We start from the raw sequence: 26,261 nt of genomic DNA on the forward strand, positions 1-26,261 counted from the left end.
CGTTCTGTCCGTGTCTCCCTGTACAGATACAAGCTCTTCCCAAACTGTGTGCCCACCTTCGGTTTTCGCCACATCCTCTCTCTGACGGACAAAGTGGACCGTTTCAACGAGGAGGTGCAGAAGCAGATGGTGTCCCGGAACCGAGACGCTCCAGAGGGCGGCTTCGACGCCATCCTGCAGGCCGCCGTGTGCAAGGTGACGCCGCGCCTCCTACCTTAATCTTACTTGGAATGCTCCCAGTGACGGCACAAAGTTGTGTCGGACTGCGCTCGTCTGCGCATTCATGCAAAGCGCCATGGTTACAGACAGGAAGCTGAGTGTGGTGCAGCTGCTGGGTCAGGAGGACGAGGCGCTCGCAGGCCCAGTCACATCCCGCCTTCCACCCCCACTTTAATTGTTTTCTAAGGGAAGAGAATGACCTGCCTTGTAATTACCTGGAGCTGCTGTCTTTCAAACAGTTGCTGCTTCAAGGTGGTACTCGATCTGAGGGTCCGATTTAGTTGCAGCACGGCTTCTAGGTGCAGATTGTTTTGCAGGAATACAGAGAAATTCCCCCATAAAAACTGATCATGTACAGTAGAAGCTTGGAATATAAATGCGTTCAGTGGTTGATGTTGCTGGCATTTTAAAACACAGTTTTTTATCCAACAGCTGAAGACTCTTTTCACTCTATAACAACTTCTACAAACAAGATTGTGTATTAGCAGCTGACCTGCGATGGCATATAATGATGTTTTTCTAGTTCAGTGACTAGAAAAAGATTGTTTTTATTAGAGTTTCCATGTATCTGGTCACCACACATCCACTCACCAGCATATGTTCTACATTTAACCCTCATCTGCTTTGATTCCTCAGTGAGGCTTCGACTCCCTCAGGTTTGCTTATTTATTTGCCAAACATTAGATTATATTTAAATGCTTCTGCAGCGTTGTTGAGAAATACAAACAGATGTGTTGGGTTGTATTACAAGATTAAAAATGTTTAACATTTTAGGGTGGAACAATATTTTGATTCATAAAGTGTTGCTGTCATGTTCTGTGTATGAACAGAAATAATTACATATGTGGGAATAGTAGATCAGCTGCTTTGCTTTGACACAAACAGTGTTTGATGCACAGAGCAGAGTTTCTTCCCACAACAGTGTGTGTGTTGTTGGTGTTCAGAGGATTCTGATTGGGACGCCCACCGCTCTGAGAACTTTACATAGAGAACAAAAGAGCTGCAAAAGGCTTCTCTCTGCTGATTGGGTGAAACGCTGTTTCTTTAGCACCATGATGCATTAGTCAGCAGTCTGGGAGCCCTGCCTGTTGTTTCCTGGTGATAATAGCCTGAACTGAGTCTTTTGTAGAAAACTGTGTGTGTGTGTGTGTGTGTGTGTGTGTGTGTGTGTGTGTGGGTGTGTGTGTGGGTGTGTGTGTGTGTGTGTGTGTGTGGACTAGTGGTTCTCAGGCTTTCTAGAAAGAGGGAAGGTGTAACTATACGTGACCTTTCAGTAAACAAAACTAAACTGGAGAATAAAATCCTAATCCTGAGTTCTGTTTTTTATTATGTTCAGGCTTTGCTAACCTTTGCTGATCAGCCCTTCCTGTAGCAGCTCCAGTGACTGTAACAGTTCATCCTGCTTGGCCGCGGCCAGCTTCTGACTCTGCTGTGACACCGGCAGGAGGAGATCGGCTGGAGGAAGGAGGCCTACCACCTGCTGGTGTTTGCCACGGACGACGTGCCGCACCTGGCTCTGGACGGCCGGCTGGGGGGGCTGGTCCAGCCTCACGACGGCCGCTGTCACCTCAACAACCACAATGAGTACAGCGCCTCCACCAAGATGGTGAGACAAATCACCAACTCCAAATGAAAGCCCCAGAACACCTCAATGACCAAGAGAAACTCGAACACCATCTGAAATGTCTGGTTTTAAGCCTATTTAAAACCAGAAATCAATGGACTTTATAATCCTTATGGGAGACTCCCAGTTTACCTGGGGTTAGAGACCACAGCTACACACAAAGAGCTAAAATCTGCAAACACATGAGATCTCCTCTGAAAATACTTATTGCTGTCTATTTTATTAGTTCACACACCAAATATGCACCTTAATATGCAATAATACACAGTGGAAACCATTTTAGTAATGCTGTAGCCAATCACTGCCAAGCAAAAATAATTGATACTTTTGCTGCTTTGCAAATGGCCGTCAGTATTGTGTCCAGCTGCATTGTGTCGAGGTGCTTCAGCTTCCTAAGTGAATGTTTCAGATTGGCTGCACAAAAAAATCTGCAACTAAGCAGATTTTTCAGGAATAGCTTGGATTTGCAAAATTTATGACGACTGAACCACTGGATGGGGGTCTGCTGTAATGGCATGTGACAGCGATTTAAACGCAATGGTTCATATTTATAAAATAAGATAATTGAAACAGTCTGTGGTTGACCTTTCTCTCTCATTGATGTATTGGACTTCCTCTTTAAGACAGGTTCGTGTGTGTTGACATGTTTCTACCTCACTGACCAACCACATGTTAAGTACGGTAGAACCGGTTACAAATATTAAGGTGTTTGTGTATAAAAACCACAAAACGTCCCATCTTACACCTAAACTTTAAAGTCATTGTAATTAGAAGCCAGAGAAGGTTTGTGCCGTGTGTCTAGATCTGAGTCTTCACCTTGTTGGTCCAAATTCTGGTTTCAACAGAACAACATGAATAATTATAGTTACTGAGTAGAAGGCAATTAATCTCATTCTCTTGCTTTTTGAAGACATTTTGCTTCTCACCCAAGTTCTGAATATGTTTGGCACTAACAAGCTTGCTGTAGTCATAGCGACCAGACTTACAGGGCCATTGAAGTCTCTAATGGCTTGGTTAGGCCCCGCCCTCTATTCAGGTCAACGTTTGGCTCCTTGTTGCTTGACGATCCAAACATGTTGCTGATGATGCCATGTGAGTGGTTCTGATCCCGCCCTGCTGAACCACCGCCGTGGAGGCGAGCCAGGACTGCAGGGTCGGCGTTGGAAAGATGAAATCTACCTCTTCTGTTTAATGTTGGTTGGTCAGAGAGGTCAATTTTCACCACTGAGTCACTTTCACACGGAACTAACCAAATGTTCCGTAAGCTTTCAGCACTTCTTCAGGGAAAAAACCTCCCTCGTTCCATTAAAAAAAAAAGTCCAGGTGTCCCAACATGAGACATTAACCAAACAACAACGCAACTTCCTAGGATTACAGCAGAAAGTTTCCAGTTGTCTAGAATCATCAGACCCTACCGTAGAAGGTGATGAGTCTACCTCCGTAATGCTCTCCCTGACCCGTCTGCTGTTCGTCCTCTAATGTTCTCCTAACACCTGAAGGCAGAAACAGGACAGCTGGATTTATACTGAGGTTAAACTCCACACAGACGAACTCCGTTTCCCAGCTGGGTGACTTCTGTTCTGATCTGTTGGATTTCAGATCAGAGACACCAAAGCTTCCAGAGATAATGAACACATCACAGTGTGAGACGTAGGAGGGTGCAGCAGCGATAACATCTCCACATTAACGTTTATCCTGAGGTCAAAAGTTCAGAGCGTTGTCTGATCTGAACTGTAATTCATTGGCAGCACATGTGGGTCTAATACCCACAATGCCTCATGATTCTTCCTCTCTGCAGGACTATCCATCCCTCGCTCTGCTTGGAGAGAAACTGGCCGAAAATAACATCTTCCTCATCTTCGCCGTGACCAAACGGCTCTACGTTATTTATAAGGTTTGCTTCATCTCTCTGTGAGCATCCAACAGCATCTTTGTTCTCAGTGCTTTGACACTTTTCTGGTCTGTCTCTATTGATGTCATGTTTTCAGAATTTCACAGCTCTCATACCTGGAACCACAGTGGAGATCCTGGACCAGGACTCGAAGAACGTCATCCAGCTGATCATCGCCGCCTACAACGTGAGTGGAACGAGCCCGGCTTCCTGTTTGTGTTTGTGTGGGTCTGCTCAGGATGCAGCCATCTGATAAGAGGAGGGGGAGGACAGCTGAAGCAGATTCTTCCTCATGAACCTCACTGTTCTGCTAAAAATGCCACATTTTGCCGATTTCTTTCCATTTACCTACAATATTAGAAACATATGAGAAAATGCAAATATGCAAATAATTCAATTAAGAAAGGAAACATTTTATTGCCTAAGATGCATTAACATAATATTACTTTAGTGTTGCTTGATCATTTGTAGCAGATGATGGAGCTAAAAACACCAACATGAAGAAACATTAGGCCTTTCTGCTGGACTCGACATCTATACAAACCAGGGATGATATGCTGATTATTTTATTGATTACCAGATTAATAATTGAAGAGCAAACAGTGCTTACTAGAAGATTTGAGCTTTTTTTTTTAATGCATAATTTTTTTAACTAGATTTTTTTATCTGAAATATATATTTATTGTCCAGTATTTATTGTCCAGTTTTGTCCACCCCCCTCTCACCTACCGTTGAGAGGGGGGTGTTGTTTCAGTGCACTCCAGTTAACGGTTAATTGATTACTAAATTAGTTGACGATTATTTCAATAATCATTCATCACAATTAACTTTTTGAGCTCTAATCTGGATCTTGGTGTCATTGTGAAGGTAGTGATGAGGTCTCAGCCGCCGATCGGTTCCTCTGACAGGTCATCAGCCGTGTTGGTGATGAAATAAAGCGCTACGGTTCTCACCGCTATCCAGGAGGAGATGTAGGAACCCATGTGTCAGCAGGACACACACATTGACGCTGCCTCAGTGTGTGTGTCCTGCTGGACTCTGTATTAAAAACCCCAGTTCCTCCAGTGTTTTTCTCTGAGTGCAGCATGTTCCTCTTCTTCCTGTCTGGGCTCTAAATTGAAGCCAGACTCTCATCTGATTGGGTCTTTATGAAACACGTTTCCTGAAGCAGTGCGTGTGTGCAGCTTCGCCTCATGTTTTCCTGCGTGGGCGTGTAAAACGTTCTCCTCAGCCGGGACAAGCCGCCTTTAGCTCTGACCTCTGATGTGTGTCAGAAGCGGGTTCGGTGATCTTTGACACACGGAGGCATTAACATTCCAGCTGCCACATTGTATCAAGCAGCCTGGGATCAGCGGCTGCAGCCGCCACTGCGGCGCTCAGGGTCAGAGCAGGGACTCCACGTCTCCTCCATGTGCGTGGGAACGCCTCTCATTTGTTCTGGGTACAGTTGAGCTGCAGCTGCATGCGGCTGTTTGCAACACTCCACTTGCAGCCTGCATCCACGCGCAATACTCATAGTTGTGGTCAAATTGAGTGTAAAAAACACATTCCTCATGTTTCTTTTCCGCTCTATTATTCACCCAGAGACACGCAGGCATGAAGCAGCAGGATGGGAGCCATGTTGTCAATATTCCTCCACTTCCAGAATAGCTGCTCAAAGTCCTCTCCTGCTTTAGAAATCATCTTGGACGATACGGCTGAAAAACGTATCACAACATGTCAGTCCGTATCAATGATTATTAATTAGTTTTTTATATGAAATATCTGAATTACTGCCAAACTTCCATCTTTTCTCTTTCATCCTAAATTTTCTCTCAAACTGCACACTGCCGTTTTTTATTTTGAAGACTGTGTGCAAGTTGCTCAATATGTTGTTGCTAGGTTACCAAAGAGTGAGTTAGTTGATGCCACACACCTTGCTTAGCTCGCTGTGAGAGGTTGAGCTGCGAAAGCCATTCATCTGCCTACATCTCCCAGAATGCTGTGTGGTTCTGGATCGGAGTTCAGTGAAGTTGTTGAATTCTGTCGGATGTATTGTCTATTGATATCGAGTACGTTTCTATCACGATATATTTTATTGATTTATTGCCCAGCTATTAATCATCTATTTCTAACCTTCTTATTCCTGATTTCTTTTCTTTTTTCTCTTTTTGTATCTGCAGAACATTCGGTCCAAGGTGGAGCTGACTGTGTCGGATCACCCCGAGGACATCAGCCTGTCCTTCACCGCAACCTGCCAGGATGGGAAGCCGCTGCCAGGCTTTAGGAAGTGTGCAGACTTGAAGATTGGAGAAACAGTGAGTCCTTCTCCAAACCTCTCACTCACACTCTAAATGTTTTATTATGCAGTGAGCCACAGAGAAACCTCTGAGAGATCTTCCAGCCTGGCAGTGCTTTCTGCTTTGGGGTTATGAAAACTTTATCATTTGCTTCCTCTGGTCACCATTAAGACCTAAACCACTCAGACTGCAGCACAGTCCAAGAGAAATCTCCAGCACAACGACCTGTATCTGATGAATGCTGCTGCTCTGACGATGAAACAAACAGCCTTTCTATTTTTAATTAAACATTACAGGCAGATTATAGCTTATTGTTTCCCAAATTACAGCTTTTGACCAGCAGATGACGGCTAACTGGCTGGCAGGCTACTGATTTGAGTGCATGAGAGTATGGTGTGGTTACAGCTGATTGGTGGCTGGTGGTCTAATTTTTACTTTTACTTGAATGACACAAAGCCTTGAGGTGTAAAATTTCGTTTCATCTTTACAGTTTCTGTGTATTTAAAGAGACCACTTCCCTCTGATTCAGCTGGTTGTGCTGCTTCCAGACCATTTTTACTCTACCTGTTTCACAAGTACTAAACAAGGCTGGAGATGGGGAAGAGGAAAGTATTCAGAGAGAAAATCTTGATTTATTCTAACTTTTTGATTGGTCAGCAGATAAGGTGGAATCACAACAGGAGCAGCTTTGGATGTCATTTAAGTTTTAGAGCCTTAGGCTTAAGCAAATGCTATATAACATGTTTAGTTTTGTGGTGGGGATGTACCAATGTGAATATCTGGGTTGATATTGATATGCACTATAAATATTGCTGTTATGGTGACTAATATTTACCAATATTGTGTTTCACTGCCCATTCAACACCAACTGCACTAGCAGGTTACTCACCACCTTATGCTAGCAGGTTACCAACCATGTTATGCTACTAACAACGCTATGCTACTAGGTTACTGTGTCATGCTAGCAGTTTGCTAACCTTGCTAGCAGGTTAATAACTACACTTTACTAGCAGGTTACTAACAGCGCTATGCTAGCAGGTTACAAATTGTGCTAGCAGGTTACTAACTATGCTAGCAGGTCGCTAACTGCACTACAAGGCTATTTTACACTAGAAGGTTTTTGTACTAGCATGTACCCTCGCAGTGCTATTAGGTTACTAACCATGCTAGCAGGTTGTTAACAGCGCTAGGAGGTTATTTCACACTAACAAGTTCCTAAACATGATATGCTAGTGGGTTACTAACTGTGCTAACAGGTTGCTGTATGCAGGATTCACCCATCAGTTTCCAAACACCTGTTCTTAGCCAAGCTGATCCAACCGGATAGCAATCAGCTATGCCTTTTTGCTAACAATAACCTGAGCAAGCAGGTTATCTGATCCAACCTGTTTGTTTCCTTTCCTGCTACACTAGGGCAGGAAGAACATTTATGTAGTAACATTTATGTTACTAAATGTAAAAAACAGGAGAAGTGTGTAATAAAAGTAATCGCAGTGAAAAAGGCTGACTGATTACATAAAATATTTGTTTTGTTTTTTTGCACATTGTTATAAAGATGCAGATCTATGATGTTTAGCTTGTTGAAACAAAACTAAAGAAAGGGAAGGAAATGCCTGAATCAAGCCAGTCAGAAGATCTTCAGTGCTGTTATCACTGCTCACAGAAACTTTGCCACCCACTAGAAATCTTTGAATGTTTTGGCTACATTGTTATCTTTCCTTCAGCCTTCAAACTCATACATCTGTTACTAAGCTAGAATCTCTAGATCTCCTCTATTTGCCTGGTGGAACATGCTCACTTCAACCACCTTTTGTGGTCTGAACCTTTCTTTAAACACGACAAACGACTTTCTGCATTCTTAGTAACAAACAACCTGCCACGCCTACCTGTTGAGTGTTCTAAAAACAAAACCAGTATTTCATCTGCATTCAGTCTTTTGTCAAATGACAAAGTGTTGCAGTTTGTCAGCTCAGGCTCCATCATGGTATTACCAGAAACTGGCACAATCTGAGTTTCTTCAGGATGAAAAACTGTTTAAAAACTCTGCCTTTTCAGCCCTAGGTGTTTTTTTTTTTTTACCTGACAAGAAGTCACCAAAATGAGCTTAAACTGATCAGTTTTCACCTATTTTTGCTCCTACAGCACAGTTTCAATCCTAATGCCTGGTCTAGTTCCAAGTAATTAAGTTGTCAGTTCTTTTTCTTTCAATTTAAATCTATCTGATGTTGCCAGATGATTTAGGAGATGTCCTTAAGCTGTGGTAGTGGTTGGTGCAACCCCTGTTTTGTTTGCTGTAGCCATGGGAACTATTGGCATAAATGGCATTTCTACCTGTACTGAAACCCCCATATTTAAACCTGTTGCTCTTGGTGTGAAACCATCATACATAGGAGCTTGTAGATGGTGAGATCTTTGCTCATAACGGAGACAAAGCATGTCTCTTTGACTGTGTGGAACCTCTTTGTCATTCCTCCGAACCAGTTCACCGGGCTGTTTGTTTTACACCAGGGTTTTGGGGAAGGCCACACAATAAATCACATCACAATTTCCATTGTAATATTATGTTCACAAACAATATCATAGACCTGCTTTCATGCTGTATTTGAGAGACTGGTCAGACTGAACTGTAATGCATTTACATTCTGCAGGACAATAATAGTCTTGGTCTGTTGGATGCCCATTGTTGAGATGCTAAAATAGAGAATAAGGAAATCATGATGATGGGGTGAAGAAAAGAGGGTGAAATGTATCTGTTAATTGCTATCACTTGTTTGACTAAAATCATATGCATATGCAAAGTGTATGCATGCATAAGGTTATGTTTAAGAGCTCATTAGGTTTCGAGTACAATAAAATACCAACTTAATACTTAAATACCTAAATGCTGCAGTATTTATTCTTTACTAATAGTGACAGTTTGTCACCATCAGGACTTCGGCTCAGCCAGAGTCTCTGATACAGGCGCGCCACCAAAGATGTTTTATATTCCTGCTAGCACCCGGAACCAGAGGGAATAATTGTCCAAACATGCAATGACTCAACTAAAAAAAAATGATGACCAAAAGTCTACAAGAAAAACAAATCAGAGCTAAACGAACAGATCTGCCCCAGCATGCTGCCGCTCTGAGCAGCTCATTCCTACACAATTGAACCAAATATAAATGTACTAATAAAAATGTGTTTCTGTTGGCATTTTTTGATTCGGTAGACTGAGTCTATTCATCACCACAGCCAGAACCAGAAAATGGGGAAGCAGCATTCAGTTCTAATCTAATCTGGAACAAGCATCCAGAAAACTCCAAAACAGCCGAAACACTGAGTTCCTTTAAATCTAGACTAAGAGCTGCTTTTGATTCATAACTGGGACATTGATCAATATATTTGATGTATATTTGCTTGGTGATTTTGATTATGGATTTTGATAAAATGTAATAAGAATGTCATAAGCAAAACATGTCATAAGAAGGTTTTGCTTGTTTCATAATTTGTGACTGAATTATGTTTTATGGTGTGAAGCACTGCGAAGTGGCTTGTGGTTTAAATGTGTTCTACAAATAAACTTGACTTGACTCTGCAGACGGGAGTTAAACATCAAATGAAATGCTTTGCTGGCTGTTGGCTGCATCAGCTGGGCCGGTGTCTGAGGGGATTGCTGTGCATCTAAAAGGCTTTCATGGTCACTTTTTATTCCGTTCAAGGCTGGGATGAGATTTGAATCTATTGTTGATGTTGAGGAGGGCCAGGCTCTAACATGCAGCCTCATAGTGAGGAATCCTCCTCTCTGTCCCTCCACTGGGATGCTTTATTTCCCTGGTCTGCTTTGGGATGGGAAAAACTGGTGAATGAGCCGGACGATTCAGTCTGGATGAATGGAGAGGGGCTCTGGGGTGACGTCTTTTATCCTGCTGGAGGCCAGTGTTTTCTGAGGAAACGGGGCCGCCGCCTGCTGCTGCATCTCAATGGTGTCCCATGGAAGCGGGCCGGACCAGGCCTGTGAGACCGCCCAGCATGAAGGGAATCAGAATGCTGGCTGGGCCGCTTCGCCCTGGCAGCAGAAGCAGCAACGGCTGCTTTTATTTTAATGCCGATGCTTTTTAGTCAAAGCAAATCTGCATCATTTGAGTTTAGTTGCGTGTTGCTTTGTTTGACCTAATTCTCTAGTTTTATAGCAGTTAATTGAATTTAGGGTAGTCATAAGAATTCCATAATTAGAGAGGATGTATCTATGGTTACCCCCCCACCCCACACACACACCCATCCAAACCCCTCAGCCTATTTTTATAACACAAGTTTCTTTAACCCAACCACTTCCTGTTGCACAGGAAGTGGTCTAATCTCTCTTTCATTAAACCTCAGAGTAACTTGGATTTCATTCTGGTTCTTTATGTAGATCAGATCAATAATTTAAAAACACTCAGATTTTCTCACTAAAGTCTCACTACTGTCCCTGACTGTCTTCTTGCCCCCATCAGCGTGTCACATCCTCTCAGCTCTTTCAATGGGCCACATGACTGTGTGGACCATTCTCCTCCTGACTCACATTTACAGTAAATTTAATTGTGAGCCTCGTTAGCTTGTTAAGCTTCCCGCGTTGGGGCAGAGGGGGTTTCTCTGTGGCATGTGACCAAGCCTCTTCCTGTTCTGATTCAGTTCCGATTGTTTGCTCATCCCAGACGTCCCCTCATTAATCCCCCCTGGAAACTGCCCTGAAATCCGCCCGGGCATTTAGATCCTGACATCAGAAAAGAGAACCGAGCAATCGGTCACCTGTGTATAAATAAATAAGAGATCAGCATTATGCTAGAATCTGAGAGATTTTATTGAACTGGCTGTCTTTGCTTCAAAGCTTCTGAGCAAAACTGGATTATTGAGAATTTTCTTAGTTAAACAATTAATATTGAATTAGAGCAGCTCCTTCATAGACACAGTAGCTTCCATTAACTACAGAATTGTGCAATTTGAAAAAGAAAAATACAGAATCAACTTCAAAGAATGATATTTTGTATAGTTTATTATTGTGGAGGACTTTTGGTTCACTCTTTTTTTGGAGTTGTCCTTGACCTTCTGGTTGAGTTGTTTTTTCCCAATAATTAGAAGTTAAGAAACATGTAACTAAGTCATGAAAGACAAATGAGGCATGCAGCTGAAAGTTACTGAAGAGAGATGTTATTTATGTGAAGGGATGCACAAATATGGAAATTTGAACAGATGAATAATATTGATGTTATAGCCTATATTTATTGACGTTTTACATATTTCTCTATCTCTTCAACATCGTAAAATGATCAGCATGCTGACTGCTTCTCTGTTTCCGTTAATCATTCCACAATGCTCTTCTGCTTCTCATGTGTGGCTGAGGTTTGATTTTCATGTCGTTTTGGCCTTAGATAACCTTTTAGGTAATGTTACATTTCTCACAGAGACAAACGGAAGTGAACACAGCGAGGACAAATGAGTTTATGGTCTGTTCAGAACTTGTTCTGGCCTTTTCCTGTGGTGTTGTCTCGTATTGTGGAGTTGTAGTTGTTGCCAGTGGGTTCCTAGTAGCGTCTCCTGGCTTTGCGTGGTCTGCAGCCGTCTTCATTTATTTATTTTTTTCCGCTTGTGAATAATCTTTCTCAAGGCAAAACGATGAACTCTAAACAGTTTGGAAATGGACTCTGTGATCAACAAACACCCCAAACTCCTGCTGTTATAGAGGTACTCCCAGTGTTTATGTAGCCACGTGTTTGATCAGGTCAGTGTTTTCTGCTCATTAGTCTGTATTTTGGCTTTTGTTTATTAAAAAAAACACGACTACTTTAATTTACCTCATCTTTAAGTCCTGGTAAAACGTAGATGTGTTTTATGTTTGTTTAGTGACACCTAAGCTGGTAGAATGTTTTTTTTTTTTTTTTTTCTACAATAACCTTCAGATTTTCCTCACCCACAAAAACAAAATAAAAGATGAAACCCTAAAAGCATGTTCTGTCATATAGAACACACTGAGGTCTGTGGGATTTGTTTACTGCTCTCTGCCACTTTTCTTGACTTTGGAAATGCTAAGAAACACTGAATATGTCTACACAGATTCAGATTATAAGATGAATTGTTCCATGTGAACAGTCAGTAACCTGATGCCTGGTTGCTTTTTAAGTAAATTCACTGAGTAGAAGTTCTTTGAGTAGCATTATTAACTTTTCTCTGTTTAGAACCTTGAAGCAGAATGTTTCTGTATTTCCTCTTACTCATTGCTCAGCAGGGTGTGTATAAATAGGTTCTGTGATACGGATACCAACACCCTTTAATTAGAGCTGGACTCTGCTGTTATCTCAGAACTCTGGTTTGGATCCAGAAACGTCTCTGTGCTTTACTTTCATGACTAAAACCGATATCTGGGATGGATGAGGTTTTCTAAAAAACATTCTCAGGATTTCCTTCCTCGGTGTAATCAGATGAATGTTGGTTGTGTGTCCCAGAGCCACACCAACAGGCCAGGGTCACACAGGGTTCACCCCCCACCATTTTTGCTTTTGACAAAAGCAAAAATGGCTTTCTGCGCTCTAACGACTGTCCTGTTGGTAGGTGTCCTTCGATGTGAGTGTGGAAGCTCGTGGCTGCCCGCCCCGCGGCACCGACCAGACCTTCACCATAAAGCCGGTGGGGTTTAAGGACCGCCTGGAGGTGGCTGTGGACTATCAGTGTGACTGCAGCTGCAGCCGGACGGCGCAGGTCAACAGCAGCCTCTGCAACTCCATTGGTACGGTCATCAAACACACATTACACCCTGGATGACATCACATCCTGCTGCATTACATAACCAGTGACACTGATTTTCACTGAACATAAAACATTTCTGTTAGAGAGGGGGGTAAATGAAGGAATGTGAGATATGCTACTTAAAGGGGCAGTGTTATCTAACATCAACTTTTTTGAGCTTTTCATCATATTATAATTTTATTCTCTCATCAAAAACACACCTAGTGTTGCCTTTAGTATCTTTTTATGCAACCTTTAATCTCCCATGGCAACCATTCAGCTGTGTGAAACACCTGGGTGGACCTAGCTCCGCCTCAATCTCCTCCTCAGAGATGCAGCTTTCGTGCTCCGTCCCCCACGGCTCCCCACTCAGTAATGTAGTTGCCTTTCTTTCGCGTGTGAAACACTTTTGAAGTTTTCTATGATTTTCACATCTATTCCTACAAAATAATCTATTTTGTAAACATTTCATGCTTAGTTTAATGTTGCGCAGGAAGAATAAATTCTCAACGTTTTTGGGGATTTTAGTTTTACATATAATCTGTTGGGTGATTCCAAAAAATACCAAATATGTTCAGTTATAAATAAACCAATTTTTTTTATAGGAAACCTCGATTCCATAAACCAAGGCTTATTGCTGTTTCCCTTTTCTAAATGGGAATGGTGGGCTGGGATATTCACAGGAAGCTGCTGGAAACGTCTCATCCCTCCAACAGGAAACAGAAAACTCAAAGGGCCTAAAAATGTGATGAGTCACTGAAACAAACGGTTCCTCTGAACCCACTGAAATGGCACCAACACAACGCCATCAAGATAACTGAGCCAGAACAGACTGAGCATCAGGATGATGAAGGTGACTCAGCAGGTTGGAGCTCAGGTCAGTCAGGCTGGATGAAATTATGATGGCGGATAATTTGCAGAAATTTTACAAGATTATATTAAAGGGGACAAATGTAAAGCTGCATTAAAGCTTTACATTAAAAGCAATAAAAGCTAATTGCTTTTCTGAAAAAAAAATGTTCTTAAGCTAGAAAAATCACACTTTTACTATTCTAACCAAAGCATATTCATGTATTAGAATGATTCAGTCAAAGTTTAGACCTTCATTCAGCTAACAATCTGTGACAGACTGTGGAAATGGACCCTCTCAGACGCTCTCCATCTGTTCTGACTCAGTTTCTTGCGTTTTGGAATGAAAACTGGGCAAAAAGTTCAGTTTGTAGATGTTTACAGCAGGTAGAGACATAAACCAGACGACACGCAGCTGTAGCAGACTGAGTCAGTTCTTATTACTCCTACATTTCAAATTTTATTTGGAAAAACTTATGAAAATAAGCATAACAATTGGGCACTTTCTTGCCCTCTACCAAATAAAATACAATTAAAATACAATAAAATACAATTAATTAAGTTTGTGGTAATAATGTGATAAACTGTCACATACCAAGCTGCTGCTGCAGTGAGCTAACCAGTGTTTTTCACTTCATCCAGTAGTAGGCAGAGATGTAAAGTAACCTTGTCTTTTTAATAAGAAAAGCACCCAAAGCTGCTTCAGTTAATGGCTGCTTTGACATGATTATGAAGAGATTCTTAGCTGAAATTCAGAGCTTTCCTTAAACTATTTTTTTTTTACTGCTTTCTCTTCTAACACTTTCCAACTTGGAGGAAAACCCAGTGACTGAGCGGTACTGATGAGTAACAAGGTCTGAGACTAATCAGGAATGTTCCGGTCTGAGGCAGAAACCTTGAAGATTAGGACGCCTCTCAGATAAAAGATCATGTCTAAGAAATAGTCCAGTTATCTGCAAAATTCAGAAAAGAAAACAAAAACTACAAAGAAAAAGGTTTTTGCATTTAAGAAGCACTGCACTGACTGCTGATTGGAGTGGACCCTGACCAAAGCCTCCACCCTGCAGGCATGTATAACTGCGGTACCTGCCGGTGTGAGCCGGGCTACCTGGGCGCCCACTGCGAGTGCCAGGAGGGCGAGGCCAGCAGCATGTACCTCAGCGCTTGCCGGGAAGCCGAGGGCAAGCAGGTCTGCAGCGGCCGCGGCGAATGCAGCTGCAACCAGTGCCTCTGCTACGAGTCCGAGTTTGGGAAGATCTACGGAAGATTCTGCGAGTGCGACGACTTCTCCTGCGCCAGACACAAAGGCGTCCTCTGCTCAGGTAGGAACGTCTTTTTCCTTTTACCTTTCAGATCATCATTAATGAAGTTTGGAGCTCATTAGCATTTCCAAAGTTCAAACAAGACCTGAACTATGACCTAAATCCCAGAGGAGTTTTAAAAAGAGGCTTCATAGATGCAGAGCAGAGAGAGGAGGAAGTTCAAACTATTTCCTCCACCAATCACATCCCGTCTCATCCAGCCCTTCCTCACTACTGTTTGTTTTTGGAACTTCTTCTGTCTGGTAGACATTCTGCGTGCACTTGTGTGTGTGTGTGTGTGTGTGTTATTAGGCCAGCCTCCTCTTCATTCCACAGCTTCTCGGTGTGAACGGAGGCTGTAACTTTCAGGACTGGTGGCTTTGCAGCTGTAGAAACTGATGTTCAGGAATTTGTTTTTCCCAAAGGACTTTTAGTAGTTGTTAAATAGTTTTCAGTTGATATTTACTGAACCTTGTAAAACTCTTCAAGCTCTCTTTCCTACATTTTGTCACATTACAGAGATCCATCAACACTGAGTGGCTCATAAATATCAATTGGAAGGCAAATTTAAAACCGATTGGCGGTTTTTGAAAAGTTTTTAGTAGTAAAAATCTAAAACGCTCATCCATTGCCACAGATTCTTAATTTGCTTTAGGCCTAGGCTTTGACTGCTGTTAGCCAGAAAATGCATGTTCTGATGCTAACCCCGAAGATCTCGTCCTCTGATTGGCTGCCGTCGCTCATGCCCACAGAGCAGCTCAAGTTGTGTGAAAAGGGCTGCTTGGCTCAGAGGATCTGTACAGGGACAGGCAAAGCCTTTTGTGCTCCCAGAACATCGGGTCCAAAACCGCGGTGAGAGACCTCCTGGCTCGTCTCCCCGCCAATTGTGGCTCCTGTCAAATCACAGAGGGGCCTTTGTGGCAGCGGGGCCGGCTCTGGCTGGATCCCAAAGCCCAGTGCAGGCCTGTATCTGTAAGGCTGAACTAAGGGGACAGAGACAGTAGCTGGGTTTTCATTACAAACATGTGCAGAGCTTTGGCAATGCTCTGCTAATGACAAAAAATCACAACTTTGCAAATGCAGTGTTTGCATTAAATAAACAATTAAAATCACAAGTGAATAAATTTGCTCACACAATAAGTCATTAAAAACATGAGGCGCCATCATCTCCTGTCTTCTTCGTCTTTTCCTCGAGTAGTTCCATCCTGTTGTTGATCATGTGAATTGTGTGTTGTGAAAAAAGTGTTTCCTTTGCAATTTTGTGAAATACAGTAATTTCGATACCGTCATAAAATGAACTCTTCCTAGCTACAAATGTTTTATCAAGTGCAATTTTAGGGTTTGAATTGAAAAAGCAGCTAAGGCCAAACTCAACTTTTGATTAATTTTGCTATACACATGGTCCAAAGAAGCACTTTGCTGCTGTATACATCCTGAAGTGGCTGATATAGCTTGAAAAAAAAGTGTCGCGAACAACACCAATTTTGATCTGGCTGAAAACCAATTTGGATTTGGCACCAAAAACTTGTATCAAAAAACGGGAGATTTTACAAAATTGACACGTTTCCTTTAATTAAATATTTTCATAATTTCAAATTGCACAATTTCATGGTCAATGAAAATTCAGCTATTAATACAGACTAACGAGCTGTGTTCCCAGTGCAAATTTGTGCCAAAACATTGTTGATGTTCTGCTAATGTGGAAAAACCAGAATTCTTCAATTCTGGTTTTTCCATGATTTTAAGCTTTTTTTACACAATAAAACACTAAAAAGCATATCCCACCATCATCCCCTAACTACTTCCTGCCACTTTCTTCTTTGTCTTTTCCACCAGTGGTAACATCCGGTTGTTGATCATGTGACTTATATGATGTGAAAAGTATTTTCACATCCATGCAGTTTTGTAAAATACTCATTTTGAAAAACCATCTCATCCTTTTCCAAAAACTTTTTATCACAAAAATGTGAGTCTTTTTTTAAATTGGCATGTTTCCTTTACGCAAATGTATTTTCCTAATTCCGAATTGCACAATTTGATGGTTAATAGAAACACAGCTATAGATGCAGATGGACTGTCTCTTCCAAACATCCATTACAGTCCTGTATCTTCTCTGTCCTCCACTCTGTGGAGCTCAGTGTCTCCCTCTACACCCGCTGCGCCATCTTGTTCATTTTAAAAGAACTTCCCCGTCTAAACCACACTGTAAAACTAATTTAGTAAAACTATTAAAGTGTGAGTAAAGCCCTTCACCTTGCAGGAATCTCTCATAAACTGGATTGGATCCACCTGGATGGGATCTGCTGCTCAGTCGGAGTTTGTGTGGGAACATTTGCTGCCTGGTGAAGGACCTGAAGCTCCTGGAGCTTCTGTAGAACCCTGACTCAGAGGTCAGAGGTCAAGTTTTAGAATATCACGATATCAGAAATGAACCGATCAGAACACTGTGGCTGACTTTTGATCTCTGGGTTTTTCAAGCTTTGACTTTAACTTTGGTTTAGTTATGAATTACTATTAAGTGCCAAAGGTAATGATTTAACGGGGGTTGGAGGTATTATGAGAAATCAACTTTTTTTCAGCTTTGCATCATGTTAGAATATTATTCCCTCATCATAAACATACCTGGAGTGTTGCTTTGATTCTTCTATGCATGTTTGAGGAATCCTTGAGCTTCTTAAAGAGACAGGGGCCCAATTTCAAGGTGCTAATGTGAAATTTTCCTTTTCAGTCATTATTGAAATATACAGTAGAGCATTTTTATAACTGAAGGTAACATAGTTACTTGATTGTGCTAAAAAATGGCACCTAAGTGCCTGGAACAGACACAATAAAAATAATTATAATTCATCACATTTATATCATATATATATATATAATATAAGGCACTTTAAGATGATTTAACAGAATCAGTCATTTAGATCAAAGTTACCAAGTCTAGATTATCAGGGAATAAAATCCAAATAATTTTCAGTCTGTTCTCTCTTACAAAAACATGTCTGACAAAGCTCAGGGATTAAATACAGTAGATGGATTTAATTTCAACACTGACATTCTCAAACAGCATGACTGCACATGTATACAGAATAATGACAACTCCTCTCCAGCATATGAGTTTATGAACAAAAGGAAATCTTTATTTTATCTGTAGTTTTTATTCATGATGGTATTTTTCAGAAGAAATTGGGGGGGAAATGACCTTCTTGTATTTGATGATGACCAGCTTCAGTTCTGATGGTTGTAAATTTAGCCATCAATTGGTGCCTGGAAAAATAAATATAACTTTTTTTTTGTTATGTAGTAAGCCTTTTGAGCTAAAAAAGAAAAAACTTTGAACACTTTGCACAATCTCCTAAACCAAAGTCCTTTTTGTCACCAAAACGTTTACTAAACAAGTTGGTGTCACAGGCAGAACTTTCAGCCATGGCTGCAGAAGAACACTGACATCCCATAACAGCCAAAACCACTGGAGCCCACAGATCTGCACCGGGGCTCCACAACTTCTTCTGTTCTTTGGAATTATGTGGTAGCATAAAAGCTAAGCTGCTCACCTCAAGAGGATTGAAGTCTTTGTTTTCAGATGCTCCACTGTGACATCTGAACTTTACGACTGAGCAGACAGGAATCTGTTGGCGTTTTTATCAGTCCATGATAACGAACAAACAGGATGTTGTTGATTGGTCAGTGTGTTAGCTGGCCTAAATAATGCCATGCATCGTTCATGGATGACTCACCTTCTGTCACATCAGATTAGAGTCGACTCGACCACCTCGCCTCAGTCCTTAACATCCTTCAGAGCCGTGTTCCGGGGTTTGAAGTAACAAAACCCCTGAAGTGTTAGTCACTGTCTTTAGTTACCAGTGAAACAAATATGGACAAATGACAACCGCAGCTTACCCCCAAACACACATGTTGAGATATGTTCGCTTACCCAACATATGGAGGATTCGTGACCCGCTTTTATTTACAGTGTTGCTTCATTTTGTGTTTGACCCAGTTTGGGTCAAGTTTCAACCGTCACCCAGATGGTCTCACATTTGATTCCAGAGCATTTTAGTGTACAGTGGAGCTCATGTTGACTTGATGGCATACAGGATTTGGTAGAGGGAGATTACAGAAACTATTCTACTTTGATCACATCTGTCTGAACACCATCGTTCCAGAAGTCTTGTGGTTCACTCAGATGAAGCTTTGCCAGCCTAGTCTGTGCTGTAGTATTGTGTTTAGAGAAAAGAGACTTCTACCTGGCAACTCGTCGAATAAGCCAAACCTTTTGAGTCTTTTTTTCTTTAGTCATGTCATGGGCATTTAACATTGACCATGCTAAGGCACGCGAGACCAGGATGGAGCTCCTGTCTCTTTTCTGGAGTTAATTTTCTGGTCTGTTCACTCTGCTTTGGCTCCATCTTTGTTTAATAAATGACAGTGTGGAATGACAGTGTGTTGGTGCTCTGGCTTTATGGAAAGTGTTTGTTTTCATTTACAGCAGAAAGTTAATATTTCTCTTAAAACACTAAGATCTAAACTTTGATTCTTTCTGAGGAGGAAAACATATTCCAGGTGATTCCACTGGTCTCTCTATGTATTGATTTCTCTTATAGGAAGAAAAAAATCATACTGTACGGCAAATATGATGTGTCATGACACTATAAAGGGAGATTGGGATGTATTTCGAATTACAGGCAGATGTTCTGTAAAGTGATGTTCTCAGGATTAATGCTCAGGGTAAAAACCCTCTGTTACAGAACCTGTGTGTGTCAGTCAAGCAGAAATGTGTGGTACAGCAGTCGGCTGTGTTCCCTTCTTCAGTCTGTGCCACGCAAGCAACTTTCTCTACTTGAACGACTTCCAGTCCTGTTTGTTGTTTACTCTGAATGAAAAACACCTTTAACTCTGACACAAAACAGGAAGAGGCTCCACCTACTGGAAACGTTAAGTATTACAGTCAACCTGCAATCTTTTGCTTTAAGAAAAAAAGAAATCAGATTTCCCCGATGCTGTAAAAACAATTAATGAATCATCAGTTCTCATTAACATTCCTCTCTTTGCGGTTGTTTACTCTCTGTGGTTATCTGACTCATGCCCCACCTCTGGAATCAGTAAATCTGGACATCCGAGTCCAAATGTCCCTCTGACCCACATCTCCTCCACAGCTGCTTCCAAATAATGATCTAAGAGGTCCGTGGCCGCCTGTTGCCAGAAATAGCATGTCTCTACTTTGCAGATCTACACGAACCCCTCTTTTACCTCATAAATAAATCTGATGTTCCAGAGCTGCGTGCTCATAATCACATGTGTGTATCCCTACAGGGTAAATGGGAACATGTGTGTTTATTCATGTTCGTGCAGAGGATAGCTTTGGCTGTGCTTCACGCTAAAGAAAACAGTCCAGTCCTGACTGGGAATGTTTTGTTGGCTAAAAGCAAGAATTGAACTTTTTTTCACTCTGGGTTTAAGAGAGTCCAGGAGGAGTCGGGCCTTCAGGCTCCATGTTCACCTGAGTCAGCTTCTGAGATCTTTAGTTCTGAATTTAACAGTGAGGAGAATCCTCACTGTGATGGAAGTTCTGTAACATTTAGAGGAGAGGTTAACATCAGTCATCACCATGGATTCCACTAAGTAGGGGCCAATCTGCAGTAAACGGCACTCAGGACTTGCAGGAAGAGTCATAGCTAGAGATTCGCCAACCAGAGATTTGTGGCCAAATTCTGATGACAGATTTTGTAAAACTCTAAACCATCATTCCTATTTTAGCAAATTCTTGTATATAACTGCCTCAAGAAAATGTATAACACAATAATTTCTGAAAACCAGTCAAAATTTACAAAGTAGTCTGTCCCAGAAAAGTCATCAGAGTGAGCTTCTCTTTAAATAAGTTAGGCCTCATTTAAAAACATATTGTATCTTGTTTGATTTTATCAGTGTGATTGTACAGAAGTGCATTGCTACAGAAGAGCATTGCTATCACGCAGAACAAAAAAATTCAGAGCGCTATCACGTTATAATGTGATACGTATCTTGTTTAAACGTGATAGTTATCTTAAAACAAGACAAATTGCACCTAGATATCCAGCTTACCAAGCTGCTTGTTCTTTCAAAAGTATTAGATATGCTCCACAGAAAAATCTGCAAATCGGAAAATTTTCCATCAATAATTTGGCATTATGCTCCACAAAAGAGCTGTGATCTATACTCATATTAATTAGCACTGCTATTGTGTTAGCAGAGTCAGCATTACTAACTGTAAGCATAATTTTTCCATTTTTAGTCCCTGTAAGTTAGTAGACCTTGAGAGGTTTCTAACTGTCGGCCTACATTTCTAAACCTAACATGATCAATCACAGTTACATCAGAAACTACTGAGGTGTCACTCACCTTTTGGCTTAAATAGCACTCTGATGCCTTGTTTACACTAAGCAGTGCCACACGGGTCGATAGTTGATATTCTACAGTATTTTATATGTCTCTGTTGTAAGAGCTGGCCATACAACCACACCACTCCTCTGCCCTCTTTATCTTTAGGTCAACAGGACAGTGGCACCGTTAAGGTGGAGCTACTGGTGTCACACAACAAAGTCCATTGACTGCTTGCGACAATCATAAGGCCATATTAGTGCATCACGGTTGTGTCGAGCTAGCATGACGCAAAGTTAGGCACTTGGGTTGAACCCCGCATGCATTGAGAGTGAAACTGGTGGTGGAAAGGCTGTCCTGAATGTGCCGGACCATAAAAAAATCACACCAAACCATATCCACCGCTGGCATACTGCGGAGTGGAAACAAAGGATTTGTGCCACCTTGCTTATGTAGCAACTTAGAATTAGACTTCGACTTAGACTGACTTTATTGTCACTTTGCATGCACAGGGTGTATACAGAACAAAATTTCGTTGCATACGGCTCAGCAAGCTGTCTCTTCCTCATACAGACACTGTCTTCACCGGTCAGTAACAGCTTCTGCACTGAAGAATGTTGATCATGCACGTTACTGATCAGAAAGACATCAGCTTTTAGTTCCATATCAGCCAATCACCAGTCAAGGCACCAGGTAAACACCGAGAGCCAGTGTTTACTGTCTGTAACAAGTTAGTCCTCTGCATTTTGCTGAGCTTTTACCATGAATTTTGACAACACATCATTTTTACATTAGACAGTTACACGGACTGGTGTCCATTTTACAACAGGGATTCTTTAATTTCGCTGATAGTGTGACGCAAAAGCATATGGATATAAAGATTTACATCATAGCATTTGCTGCATAGCTCAGGCTGTTCTAGTCAGAAGCTGCTGACACCACTGATATGTCTGTTTTGATAATCAAGTGAGTTCTGGATCTGTGTTGGTTCCATTTGAGGAATAGAACGGGAAGTGAAGAGAGGGGAAGGAATACCTTTCCATGACAGTCCACAGCTGTTTTCAGAGATGCCTGTGAAGTCCACAGTTCAGTCTTATGGAGGCCCCCAGAGGCCCCCAGAGGCTGGAGCCTCAGCACCTGATGGACATCATCACAGCCTAACATCCTACTGCCGTTATCTGTGGGCTGGAAAGAATTCCAGCTGTTTTTTTCATGTTCAATCCACACTAACTACGTCTCCATTACAAAAATTCCACAACACAATTAATTCCATTATCTCAGAAATGCAATTAAAGTCGCACTTTGATGAGATTGTTTTACGTGATAAATTATTAAATAACACTGCACCATCATCCTCCTACCACTTCCTGTCGTCTTTGTCTTTTCCACCAGTAGTAACAGACAGTTTTTGATCACATGACTCAAGTGATGCAAAAAAGTGTTTCATCACAGTTTTGTGAAATACATTAAAACTACCTCATCCAAAAAGCTTTTATTGACGAGCGTGAGTTTTCTCGAAATTGGTGTATTTTCATTGAGCAAATTTATTTTTGAGATTCAAATTTGCACAATTAAATGGTCAATGGAAATGCAGTTATTATGCTGTAGTTCCAACATCGCGTTAATGAGAAAATTAATAAAGAGGAAGGTCTGAATCCAGGATATGAAATCAGCTGGAAAGGTTAGAGATTCACTGGTCATAATTTCTTTGACCTACCAATTCTGATTTTGGGCAATTCCAATTTCTCTTTCAGATCTATAATATAAGAAATTCAATATTTTTAACCTCCTCTGACATCATTGTTAAATACTTCACTGATACTGAAAATATCTGACATTCACTTTGCTTCCATCAGTAACAGCATCCACACAGAAGAGTGTCGTGGCGCTTAGTATGGCATGTTATCTGAAATTGGAGAGAGATCAGATTTTGGTTCTAGTTGCCGCTCACTGTTCAGGGTTGCTCAAGCAGAAAATGGTCTGATTCTGGTCAGCAGCTGATTTCTAATTAATTTGCATCTCATCATCTCAAAAATGAGACGCAGCTTGCATGATAAGGTTCAGGTGTGGAACTAAAGCATGTATGTATGCATATATATGTATAAAAAAACCAGTCGGTGCTGGTCGGAATGAATTCTAATGTCCAAACCCAGGCTGCTGTTTTGTTTTTTTTCTTTCAGTCACTGAGCAGCAGCTCTGTGAGGCCAACATCAGCAACACTGAGCTCAGGGGAACTGAGACGCATCAGGGATTAATATGTCCCAGAACAGGAAGTCAGTGTTTTTCTATCCTACGATCAGAACGATTTTTTACTTCCACATTCTCCAAACTGTAAATAACTTTAGAAATAAGAGCATAGAAACTCTGCACAGAGGCTTCTTGCATATCTGTCCTGAATATTTAGGTTGAACTTCAGAGATGTGAGCAGCTCCAGTGGGATCAGAGCTTAGCTCCGGGTGCCACAGTTAGTCAGAATGGGCTTGGTATACTGCTTGGTTGTTGTTGGCATCACCCAAGGTCATAGGACGAGTTTATGATCTCCTCTGGCTTTATGGGTCTGCAGTTTTTAAACCTGCAGAATGTAGAGCTAGTTATAGTTTTGGCTAACAGTTTTCTTATCCAAAACGGTGCTTGAAAGTTTTGCGCACTCAGAGCCTGGCAGTATGTTTGGTCCTGGTTTTTTCTAGGTTTGTTTATGTAACGATCACAGCATCTGTTAGTGAGATTTTATGTGATAGACTGTAAAGCCATACTTTATAGAACAACAGTCCATTGCTAAAGCTGCAAGACTAGAAGTATGTCTGTTTTCTCTTCGTCTCAATCTTTCTCTCACTCTATCCATCTAGATCTATCAATCTATCACACCATTTCTCTCTTTATCTAAATTGTAAAATTTTTAAAATTAAGGTTGGGGGGCCACACAAAATCTTTCAAGGGCCTCAAATGGCCCTTGTTGGCTGTTTCTCTGAATATAAATGCCTGCCACCCCTTTCAGGTTTTCATTCAAAGGACACTTTGTATCCTACGATTATGCACTTCTTTGTCTATCACACAGAATCCCAACGATACATGGCAGTCTGACGTTGGAATGTAACAAACTGTTGAATCCTTTTGAATTCTCTGTAACTTTCCACTGCGCCGTTTGGTTGAAACCTTTGGAGGTAAGGAACTAACCAGCTCCAGCTTTTGGTTGCGTTGTTGTGTTTCTGGTGAGTAATGTCAGTGACAGTCCGGGCATGCTGTGATTCAGACACTGAGCACAAAGTCGAGGTAAACAGTTTTCGTGCCTGCCAGCTATGTGCCGTTGTTGCAATCCAAACCTGCCTGCTGCCACTCAGGTGCTCTGCCGCCTGCAGCCACTGAAGGAAGGAAGGAAGTCCTCAGCTACAGAGTATCGGCTCCTCCGTTCTGATCATGAACTCTGTTTGGCTCTGCTGGAGGAGCAGAGCTTGTTTCGGCCTGTCGATTTTCACCAACCCACATTTTTACAGCTGCTTCTCTCTCACAGAGGCCCATAAAGTAACACAGAGACAGACGTGTAGCGTTGTTTTAGCAGCCATTTAAACGGGAACACGTCTTCCACAGACATGGGACATAAAGTTGTTGTTTAAAAGTTTAATTGGACTATTTGTCTTGGTGTGGTTTAACATGACGGGGTTTTGTTATCACTGTGGTTTTCAGATAACAAAGTTCCTTTTAGCAACTGAGAGAAAGATTGATAGTCTGTAGAAGCTTCATAAAAGCTTAATGTGTGTGTGTGTGTGTGTGTGTGTGTGTGTGTGTGTGTGTGTGTGTGTGTGTGTGTGTGGGGTGTGTGTGTGTGTGTGTGTGTGTGTGTGTGTGTGTGTGTGGGAAGTGCTGTTGTAAAGCTGATCTTGCTAATAGCTGATTTCATCCAGTTGGTCTAATGTGAGGTTTGAACTATTGCCAGCTTGTAACTGACGGCCACTGATGCTGCTGTGACTTTCTGACGTATATTCATGTGAAACAAGGAAACCTGTCATTGATCAGGATGTTTTGCTGAACAGGAAAGTTGATTCCTCACTGATCCACTTCTGTAGGACCTAATTAGTCCCTCACAGCTGGTCCTTTGGCCCACATTTCCTCACAACTTTGCTTCAGATCATTTCTGTTTCCAGCAACAGCTTCTTGATGTGGTAGAGTTCTGAATGTTGGGTCTTTTCAACTCCACAATTGTTTCTTCAACTACTGTATACTAACGTTGCTCCCATTATTTATATTTCCCAATTTTCTATTCTGCTTTGCACAGAAATGCGCCTCAGCTGGTGCCTCCTATCTTTTAGATGGTGTGTTAGTAGCATCAGATCATTATTTGCCATGGAAACGTTTTGAGTCACTCTTTTTATTTGCTTCTCTGATACTTTGCAGTTATCAATAAATTTAAAAAAAATTAAGTGCAGTTAGTGTGTAGTTCAGTGATGCAAATCACACTATTTTATGCGGCCAATGTTTTACACAAGCGCATTGCAATTTTTTTTTTAAGAGCAGTTTTTGTGTTTGTGGAGCTCAGATTGCTGTGCCATGTCGTCTCAGTCACACCTGGCTTAATGAAAAAGCAATGAACAGTTCTTATTGGCACTTTTATGTTATCACAATAATTCCACAAAATATTCTGCTAAAACTTTAAGACCACAATTATGCAAAGAGTCGACTCAGTGACTGTGAGATGCCTGATCATTATCCCACCTCCACCGTGCCAAGCAGGATTCTTACTGAGTGGTTTAGTTTCTACAGAGCTTCCTCAGCCTGAGCCTTACTGCTGGGTTCTTTCAAGAGAAAGGTTTTACCCTGAAAGTTATGGGCTTGAAGTTTTATCATGATATCTTGTGATACTATTATGATAAAGTGACAAAAAGAACTATTCATTGCTTCTTTTTAGGTAACTGTGACTGCATGGCAGACACAAATGCTGCTCTCCAGAAACATGCCCCTTTGTTTTCAGGACCCCAGTTAAATACAGAAATGTGATTGGCATCACTAACGGCACA

The 26,261-nt window shown here is 41.4% G+C and overlaps 1 protein-coding gene across 1 annotated transcript in view; it reads left to right on the forward strand.

Annotated features, from left to right (window-relative positions):
• The window catches only part of itgb5 (integrin, beta 5), a 55,283-nt gene that overhangs the window by 5,274 nt on the left and 23,748 nt on the right, over window positions 1–26,261 (forward strand). Inside the window, exons 5-11 of the mRNA XM_028023722.1 lie at window positions 27–195; window positions 1,664–1,825; window positions 3,642–3,737; window positions 3,832–3,921; window positions 5,897–6,031; window positions 12,578–12,752; window positions 14,668–14,922. Coding sequence (XP_027879523.1) covers window positions 27–195; window positions 1,664–1,825; window positions 3,642–3,737; window positions 3,832–3,921; window positions 5,897–6,031; window positions 12,578–12,752; window positions 14,668–14,922 — 1,082 coding nt within the window. The remainder of the gene's footprint in view (window positions 1–26; window positions 196–1,663; window positions 1,826–3,641; window positions 3,738–3,831; window positions 3,922–5,896; window positions 6,032–12,577; window positions 12,753–14,667; window positions 14,923–26,261) is intronic.

The sequence above is a fragment of the Xiphophorus couchianus genome, chromosome 7 (genome assembly GCF_001444195.1).
Source record: "Xiphophorus couchianus chromosome 7, X_couchianus-1.0, whole genome shotgun sequence".
Classification (NCBI taxonomy): Eukaryota; Metazoa; Chordata; class Actinopteri; order Cyprinodontiformes; family Poeciliidae; genus Xiphophorus; species Xiphophorus couchianus.